The following is a 10076-nucleotide window of genomic DNA, read 5'->3' on the forward strand; positions in this document are numbered from 1 at the left end:
TTGGACTGAAGCTGTGGAATACTTTCAACATGAACCTTAATCCTCAGTTCCAGAGGACAGAAGCCAGTGGTTTGGTCCTCCACCAAGGAGCAGCAGCAGAGCAGTGGAAGAGGAATCCCTAGGGCAGGGGGACACTGCAGCCTGGCCCGGGACTGCTTCAAATGCAGACTGGACTGGCTGGAGCCCATCTGAGGAGAGCACTGAAGGCACAGTACCACAGCTCCTGTCTCTCTTGTGTCCCCACCACCCCGAGGGCAGGCGGAGGGACACGGGTCACGTGCACCGAGCGCTGGGCTGGAGAGCATGTCTGGCTGCTGTCTCCTGCCCTCATTTATGGTTTCAGAAAGATCAATTCCTGCAGCACAAAGCAGAGGGGTTTTAGGGTTTTACATAAAGTCTGGTAAAGTCTGACTTTTTTTAAGGCTGTTCCTTTTCGCTGCAGATGATTTATTCTCTTGTTGCATCACCTTTTTTTAGGCTTTTCCTTGGAGCACAGCCTGAACCTGCAGCACCTCCTGCACTGGCAGCAGAACCTGTGCAGGTTTTCCTGCTGGAAAATGTGGGTTTGTGGCAGGGGGGGGGGGGCCTCCCAGTCTTCTCCAGCTGCCATGTCTCCTCTCAGGGCACCACATGTCTGCAGCAGGAGAGCAGTCACAGCCCAAATAACCACTGCCTCAAGGCAAACCCCAGTCTTAACATGCAGTATTTAAAGTAATCATTTGGGTTCCTATCTCTTGTTTGTGGTACCAAAGAAAAACAAGAAACAAGGAAAATTATGGAATCCATACTTGAAAGAAATGACTGAAAACTATTTTAATCCTTTGATCCTGTGTAGACAGGTATTTGGAAGCCCTGCTGTGTTGTGATGCCAATGCCTTCTTCTTCAGAGCTACAGAAGACCCAGAGAGTGACATGATTCATCTCTTAAATAAGAGAGAATTAACATTTTATAGGAATTCTGAGGGTGCTAAAGTCTGTTTAATATATATGCACGACTCATTGCACTTTTTTTCTTTTTTAAAAATTTCTTAGATTGTTTCCCACTTACCTCTACAGTCATTACACAATTTTTCCAAGATGACCCTGGAAGAGGAGCAAATTCCCAGGTTTATCCTACCTGAGACACCACTCAGGGGCCAGGCTTTTTGGTGATGAGATGCTGTGCTCAGTGGTCTGACCAGGAGCTTTTCTTGACACAAAGGTCAGACCAGGCTCGGCACTAGCCAGGCAGATTTGACATCAGACAGGATTTCCCCTTGACCCAACCAGCCATCCTCTTGCTCAGGCAGAGAGGTTCCTAGAGGACCCAGGGTCCCACCCAGAAATGGGACCCACCTTTCAGCCGTGGGGGAATTGTCATCCCGTGACTTCAGCACCATGCCAACAGCCCATGTGATGCCCACATCCATGCTGCTTGGCTAGGCTGAAGAGTATGCCAGAACCTTACCATCGTGGCCCCCTCTAGGTCTGACATGATGGTGGTGGTGGTGTTTAAATGTGAGAAGGCCCACCACTATGGACACACACTGTGGGTGACTCACCGCGTTTTGGTGAGTCTTGTGAGTTGTTCCTTCTCTCTAGCTCAGAAGCCAGTTTAAAATGGAGAACTTCTGGGGGATGTATAGCCATCTCCAGGGGACTTTTTGATTGCAGGAGAGTGTGACTCATAGAATGGTTTGGGTTGTAAGGAACCTTTAAAGGTTGTCTAGTCCAACCCCCTGCAGGGACACCTTCGTCTCAGAGCCCCGTCCAACTGAATCTTGAATGTTTACAGGGATGGGGCATCTACCACCTCTCTGAGCAACCTGTGCCAGTGTCTAACCACCCTCATTGTAAAAAAATTTCTTCCTTATATCTAGTTTGAATCTCCCCTCTTTTAGTTTAAAACCATTTGCCCTTTGTCTTATTGCTACATGGCCTGCTAAAAAGTCTGTCCCTATCTTTCTTATAGGTCCTCTTTAAGTACTGAAAGGCCACAATGAAGTGTCCCTGGAGCCTTCTCTGCTCCAGGCTGAACAACCCCAACTCTCTCAGCCTTTCCTCATTGGAGAGTTGCTCCATCTCTCTGATCACTTTTGCGGCCCTCTTCTCAACCAGCTCCATGTCTTTCCTGTGCTGAGGACTTCAGAGCTGGGTGCAGTACTGCAGGTGGGGGTCTCATGAGAGCTGAGTAGAGGGGCAGAATCACCTCCCTCCGTCTGCTGGTCACACTTCTTTTGATGCAGCCAGACTTGTCTGGGAGGTGGTGTGGCACTGTAGGGACAGTGCAGAGAGAGAAATTTACTTGGTGCTCAGCAGCATTCAGCATCTCACAAGTGCTCAGTGAAAAGCACTGTGACACTAATGCCAATTGTTACCGCTGCTTTTCACACGCTCTTAAATCTCCCATCACCAGAGTGGGAAGATTTTTAGCCAAGCACATAGAAAGTAATATTATGAAGAGAAAAATACTTTTGAGGGCACTCTCCTAGTGACTCTCATGGTCTGACAGCCCCCCTGAATGTAGTGATGGAGAAGGTATCCACCCAGCACTTGTGCACAGCAAACACCATCATTAAAAGCAGAAAGCACACAGAAAAGGAGAGCTCCCCTGTTTAATATGAGAGGTGAATCATCCTGCAATGGCCCTGGGTGCCACAGTTGTGGTTGCAGGGGGGGCTGCAGTCTGGCCGAGCTCAAGCCCATGGCAACCACCTGCAGCAAAGGCCCCTTCCAGCACTAAAACTCCCTCTTGCTAACTGCTGCCATAAACTCTTACAAGCACAAGGAGCTAAATTAATCAGATAGGCACACATCATGAATAATTCAGAAACCTCTAATCATTAGTCATTTCTACTAAGCTCAGTGATTGCTCGTGCACATGGATGAGAAGAGGAACTTCACTCACCCATCTCATACCAATCTCATAATGAATTTTTCATTACTTTAAATTGAGGTAGGCTTTAGAATTCATTATTTGCATCATAAAACTTCCCATTTCCTCAAAAAACCCCATCTCCAAAAAAAAAAAAAAAATCTCTGGAGTTATTTGTACCATTTTATGTCACACATAAATTCTGCTACACACAGTAACATATTTGCACTGCAGGAAGATGCAGGATTAGCTTCAGCTGGTATCTCCTCTTGATTTAAAGGACTTTTTTTACAAAACCACACATTCATCTTGAATTGAAGATATCTGATAGGGGTAGTTTGAGGAAGCATTTGTGCCACTAGGGCTCATAGTCTGCCAGAAACAAAACACAGGGTGCAAGTGTGAGTGCAAGCTGCCACCAGCCAATAAAGCACAGCAGTGAGGGCTTAGTCTAAGGCTCACCCTGAGCCTTAGACTTCAAGCTTTAGCACAGAAAATAGAAAATAAACCAGGAGTAAACATCCAAAACAGATTCCTCTGAATTTTTTGCTACCAGCTGCAGTGGGAGCAAGATTTCCAGCAAACACGAAGCTGGCTGGGAAAGAGGCAGATCTGTTAGTGGGATATGGAGTGAAATTTTTAGGTAGTCATTCAAATAAGTTATTTTTTTAAAAATTTCATAAGTTAAGGAGGAGGAAAGCAAAAGCCAGCTGACTCAGATCAGCGCAGAAGCATCCTAGCAGCAGGGCACTGGTGCCATGGTCCCCCCGTGCCTGCCAGCCACAACAGCCCACCCAAGAGGTTTAGGCACAAATGCAAAAAGGAAGCTCTGCATTGGATTTAAAGCTTTGACTGCTCTCCTCTCCCCAGCCACCTGCAGGGATGAATGCAGCACAGCTCAGGTAAAACCCAACAGATGCACCAGCTCCAGCCACCAGTGCAGCCCCCATACACTATTTCAGACCTGAAGCCGCTGATTTTGTGCATGTCCTTCACATCGGAGAAGCCTAGATGTCTCCATCGTCCCACGTGTTGAGCTTGATGCTCTCCACATGCCATTTTAACTGCTTAAAGCTCCACTGATGGAGTTACCAGGGCTGGATCAGCTCTTCAGTTCAGCCCACCCGGCCTCTCCCCATCATGCTGGGGCATGTTTGCTGAGCCCAGCAGGTTTTCATCATGCCTTTTTCTATAGGTGATGAAGACAGAGTGCCAGTTAAGCCTGTTGAAAACAGAGTTACCAAACTAATAACTCAGCCAGTTAAGAAAGGAAAAAAAAAGGCAAGTTGAACTGTCTGGCTAGAGCCAACACTCAGGGCCATCCCAGGCAGCACGAATCCCACCTGCAGCTGCCCCACATGTGCCTGTCTTAGAGACAGTTAGAAATATTATCCCATTCAGAAAAATAATCATTACTTGTAATCTAAATACAAGAGGAAAAGAGTTAATTTTCAGATTGAACTATTGCTTTTAAGCTTTACTCTTCCAAATTAGAGAAGCATGTTTCAGCATTGTGTTCCTTTTTGCACCAATATAGGCACAAATCTTATGCATATATTTCAGTTGTTTTACAAGTTCTTGTGACTTTCACAAATGATACCTCAAATTTTGTTTGACTCAAACTTTCCATTGCATTAAATTTCCCTTTGGTGAGACACTGCAGTCTCATCTGCTCTTTTCTTGCTCTCTACCCTATTTCAAGCTGAACCAACTTCCCTGTACTTAGTGGAGATGTTTCACTCTGCACAAGCATAAAGATCAATTTCCCTCACTTTCCGTTTTTAAAAAATCTGTTCTGCCCCAGAAAAGTATCAGCACACAGTCATTTGACTATATTTAAAGCAGGGAAGTTCCTCTTTCACTCCAAAACTACTGTTTTGCTCACATTGAACCCAAGAGGTTCAGCAAGCATTTACTTTCCTTACGACCTCCTTTCTAATCAACTCACCCAGTTTGTCTGACCTTTGCTGCTCTGTCTTGCCTTCATTAAGGGAAGATAGCACAAGACCATCCATTTTAACAGCCTGCCTCATGCTATAATGGCCTGTGATTTATACTTTTTGATTTTCACAATGCTTGCCTGCGTTAGCTGCGAAGCATCCAGCACTGCAGAGACGACGTGCACAGAGGTGAGTGACAGCCGCTGGTCCTGCTCGAGACACAGGAGCCACATGTGTGAGGATCAGTCTCTGGTGAATTACTTGCCTGCTGACATCTGACTTTTCTCAGTTCCCGAGGAGTTTCTGTCAGGGGGATCTGAAGGCCCTTCTCAGAGAAATAGGGCAGGTGTCTTGAGATGTGCTCATGGACAACAGTCGCTGTCCCTCCTCCTCACACCTGCTCTGTCCTGCCGCTGTCAGGGACTTTGGGAACTTGTCAAACCAGGACTGTGCTTCATCTCTCAGGGAGCTGGAAGGACAATAAAGTTTCACAGGGGTGTTGAGAAGATATCAGATCTAGAGAGAGGACAGATATAAGGATCTTTGTCTCATGCTTGCCCTTTCCATACATGAATTTGTACATAGTGGTAGGATGATGGTGTCTCAATCTGTTGTTTGGTCAGTGTGGGATATCACATGAGAACAGGAAGAAAGTATCAGCCTTTTTCCAGGGCCAGGGGAAAAGGCTGACCCATAAGATTTTTATTTTACTTTTTTTTTTTTTTTAAGTGGGAGACAAGGGAAAAAAGTAAGGATTTTGATTCAGGGAAGAAGCACTATGGAAACCCATCCCTACACAGCACACATCTGGGGCCAACGGCAAGTTCCTTGCTGTGAATTAAATGTACAAATTCCCAAGCTCTCAGAGTTGCGCACAGGGCAAAGGTTGCTTCTAAGCTCACTGTGAGAGCTGCTCCATGCGCCGAAGCATACAGAGAGAGCTTACCAGTTCATTTATTTGAGTGGTGATACATAGACATTGTTCTCATTTAAAGCTACAGCTAAAAATTTTTTATCTGCCTGAACCGTGTGTCACACGGGTTCTTCTTTGTGTATCTGTGTTGAAAGCATCGGTTTTTCTAAATCTGTATTTTGCCATTTCTGTAGTTACCAGTGCTGTATTATTTCAATGCTTCTAGACTGGAGCCAAGCCCTCATGCTGCAGTCGGTATGGGGCTGGCTCGCTGCCCATCGGGTCATGCCAAGCTCCCAGCTGTGGGCAGCCCTGGCCTGTCCCACTCTGCCGGCACTGGGCCTGGTGCTGCATCCCCGGTGCGCTGGGAGGAAGAGGGATGGTGGAGGAGCCACACTTGCCACCCGCATGGGGCATTTCATTGTGATGGTTCCTTTCCACACCCTCCCGGCTCCGCCACACCACTGCCTGTGTCTCTCGGCCCCTGCCCGCCGGGCTGCACCACCCGTGGCAGCATGGTGCCGTGGTGCTCCTCAGCACCCTCTGGTTACAGGACTTGCACCTATAGGAAAGGAAGAAAATGCTCGTGTGCCCAGCTTGTGGCTTGCAACAAATACTGCTCTTTCCCCTCCAGCGAGGTTACCCAGTGCCTCCACTGCCTGTCTGCTCTCCTAAGCCACAGACTGGCAGAGACGTCTCACCCACAGTCCCATGTGGATGGAAAGACCTGAACCTTGTGCACCATTCCCCAGGGTCCACACGTGCACCTCAACCATGTAATCCCACCCCACAGGGCACACATCTGTGCTGTCCTCTATTCTCCATGGACTCCAGGCTCCAGTGCTTTTCTTACTAGACATTCCACCACCTGCACTTGCTTTCTTTAGACTAATAGAATAGCTTTAAATCCCATTTAAACAGCCAGACTGAGCAACTGTGCAGTATGTGCTCTTACTTCCCTGCAAGGAGATGTCTCAGAGCTTCCTGGCAGGATATTGCCACAGCTGCAGCTCCCACGAGGCCCCACAGAACCTGTTGGTCGCAGGCTAGCCCTGTCACCACCCTGGGCTTTCTCTGGGGGCAAGGCTGGGTGAGGAGGAGGGTGACACTGTGCTGGCTGTGCCCATGCTCCCCAACCCACTCGGCAGCTGGGACAAGTGCGAGGGGTAGAGCACCCCCAACTGCCTGGAGCTGCTGCAGTAGGCTGTGCAGGGGCAGTTTCCCTGCGTGTCAGAGCCCCAGGGTCTGGCTGACTTCTGTGCAAACACCAAGCAAAGGCAAGTCAAGTATATTTAATGATTTTCCACATAATAGATGGATTCATTTTTTGTTAAACTGAAAAGCCTTCGTAGGAATGTTAAAGACAGTGTATCAGACATGATCTTTGTCTTGCCTGAGCTAAACCTTCCTGCCATCCTCTCACTGCAGCACGTAACTGTAGTTCAGATCCAATTAATTTGGACATGTTCCTCCTAGAAGCATTCCCAGACCTGACCTTTTTTATCTCCTCTCTGCAAGGTTTTCTTGGGACTTCTCTTAGAATAAACTTTGTTACAAAAATCATGAAATTCAGAATTTAAAACTACTTTGTGGGTATACTTTCTTAGGGATTAATAATTCATCCAGAACAGTAAACCATCCTCATATGTACTAACTTCAGTAAGAAAGTACTACAAATGAGACACACTTCAAATTAGTACAAGAGAGACTCAAGACATTCATTTTAAAACCACACTCCACTAAACCCCAGGGTTGTGCATTGCAAGCCTGCTCTAAGGCTTCCTAGCATTCTGGCTGCTATGTTTTTAAATAATTCAAAATTCCGTGGGTTTTTTTTTTTTAAATGCCATATTTTCCTATTTATTTTCACAGCACACACTTCTTGAAGCTTCATTATTTCTTTTCCACAGATTACAGTAAATAAAAGCTATAGCTGTGAAGGTTTAGGACTGAAAGAGATTCCCAAAAAACTACCTGTCACAACCGAAATCCTCGACTTCAGCTTCAACGTGCTCCCTTCTCTCCAGAATTCAACCTTCTCTGAGCTGAAGTCTCTTCTATACTTGGACTTAACAAGGTATGGGAGAGCATCTTCACTTCTGCACATCAGGTTGGTCAACCTCCCTGCCCAAAGCTGGCTTCTGGAGCACACCAGAGCAGCATTTCCCTGCTTTCACAGGGAAACCACCAGTAGCACTTGTAGACAGTTGTGAAGTATTTTGTTAAGCAGAGATTGGTATGCCTGAGAAACATCTAGGCTTCTTCTCTGGTGATAATTATTTGTAGGACGGTGGGTGAAATATGCATTTTCCACATATTACAGCTGCTAAAACAGTAGTGACAGCAAAGTCACTAAAGCAATTTTAAAATTCACTTTTCTATAAAGATATTGTTCCCTAAACCCTAGAGAAAGACAGGTTTGGTCCTTGTAAATGCATAGCTTTTTCCATATGAAATTAGATTTTCATTTTATTAAGCTGGACACTAAAAACCTCCCTGATTCTACAAATACCTCCACATCCCCATCATTTCAGGGCAGGTTTTTCTTCTCACTGGGACACTGTATTTCAGTGTGAGCTTACAAATACCAGGCAAGCATTACTGGAAAAGACAGACACTTTTATCCTGATGAAGGCAACTGATCACAAGTTCTTGCAGATATGAAGTGCAGTTTGGGTTATCACATACACCAGGTGAGTTCTGTGAGACAGGCCGCTGATGCTGGTTTCTGTTGTTTTCTCAAGGTGTCAGATCAACTGGGTGTATGAGGGTGCCTTTCACAGCAACAAGCAGCTGAAGACAATTGTGCTGACTGGAAACCTGCTCATGTTTCTGTCTGACACAGCGTTTGTTGGCCCACAGTCCCTGAAGCAGCTTGTCCTAACGCAGACGGGAATAACCAGTATGTCCTTTATTCCAATGACAAATCTGGACAGCTTAGAAACCCTTATCTTGGGCAGCAACCATATTTCTTCACTGCAGCTTCCACCCAACTTTCCCACTCAAAACCTCAAATACCTTGACTTTCAAATGAACAACATAAGAGCAATTACAGCAGAAGACGTCCATGTTCTGCAGAAGACTAGCAATATAACCCTCATCTTTAAAGGCAATGACTTTATGTACATTGAACCTGGAGCTTTCCAGTCCCATTTCTACAGTTTGGACTTTGGGGGCTGCGCTGACATCCCTGGAGTCCTGGCGGGGATACAGAACTCCACAGCCCAGACCCTTTGGCTGGGAACATTTCACGGCGTGGAGAAGGACCCCTACATAAGCCCGAATGTTTTACAAGGCCTCTGTAATATCTCTGTCAAGGATCTCTATCTGCAGTTAAGGCACTTCAGAAACCTAAACGCCAACATGTTTCAGTGCCTGACCAGGCTCCGAAAGCTCGACCTAACTCAAACCCACGTCAGCGCGTTGCCCCCTGGCATCAGTGGCATGAGCTTACTAGCAGAGTTAGTTCTCAACGCAAACTCCTTCAAGCACCTCTGCAACATCAGCTCTGCTGCCTTCCCCTCCCTCACCCACCTCCACATCAAGGGGAACTTGCAGGTCCTGCAGCTGGGCTCTGGCTGTTTAGAGAAACTGGCAAAGCTTAAACATCTCGATATAAGTAAGAGTCATATTGAAAGCTTTGACTGCTGTGACGAAGCACTGAGTGGTTTGAGCAGCCTTCGGTACCTGAATCTGAGCCACAACATAAAGCTCCACATCCAAGATGTGCTCACTAAGGACGGTGCTAACCTGGAGCTGCTGGACCTAGCTTTCACTCCTCTTCATATCAAGACCTCAGACGGTCCTTTCCGAAATTTGCATTTCTTGCAAGTGCTGAATCTTTCCTCCTGTCACATTAATACTAGCATTCAGCATCTCTTTCAAGGCCTGGAAAATCTCATGCTGTTGGACCTTAGTCAAAATAACTTTGAGTCAGGGATCATGCCAAAGGACAAACTGTTCCAACAGCTATCCAATTTAGAGGTGCTAATTTTATCATCCTGTGAACTGACAGCAATAGGCAGCCAAACATTTCACAGCCTTAAGAAGTTACAGCATGTTGATCTGAGCCACAACAAACTTATTGCATTCAGCACAGATGCATTTTCAAACCTCAAGAGCATCTATCTCAATTTTGCCCACAACAGGATCCATTTCGTGCCACGTGACAAGCTGGCATCCCTAGCTGGCCGTTGCGTAATCAACTTAAGTTACAACCCTCTGGACTGCACCTGCTCCAATATTGGTTTAATCACCTGGTATAAGCAGAATCTGGATAAAATTGAAGAGCCTGAAGGAACAAGATGCTCTGAACCCAAATCGCTAGCTGGGGCTCAGCTGGTCACCATCTCACTCTCCTGTGGGATCA

At 46.4% G+C, this 10076-nt stretch overlaps 1 protein-coding gene across 1 annotated transcript; it reads left to right on the top strand.

Annotated features, from left to right (window-relative positions):
• Positions 1–7617: 7617 nt before the first annotated feature.
• CD180 (CD180 molecule) lies at positions 7618–10075 on the top strand (the record flags this gene model as incomplete). Its single annotated transcript, XM_029085509.1, has 2 exons — positions 7618–7784; positions 8452–10075. Coding segments are annotated over 2 exons (1791 nt in total), but the record flags the coding sequence as incomplete, so codon positions are not given.
• Between the last annotated feature and the right edge of the window lies 1 nt (position 10076).

This window comes from Antrostomus carolinensis, unplaced genomic scaffold, assembly GCF_000700745.2.
Source record: "Antrostomus carolinensis isolate BGI_N321 unplaced genomic scaffold, ASM70074v2 scaffold7106, whole genome shotgun sequence".
Taxonomy (NCBI): Eukaryota; Metazoa; Chordata; class Aves; order Caprimulgiformes; family Caprimulgidae; genus Antrostomus; species Antrostomus carolinensis.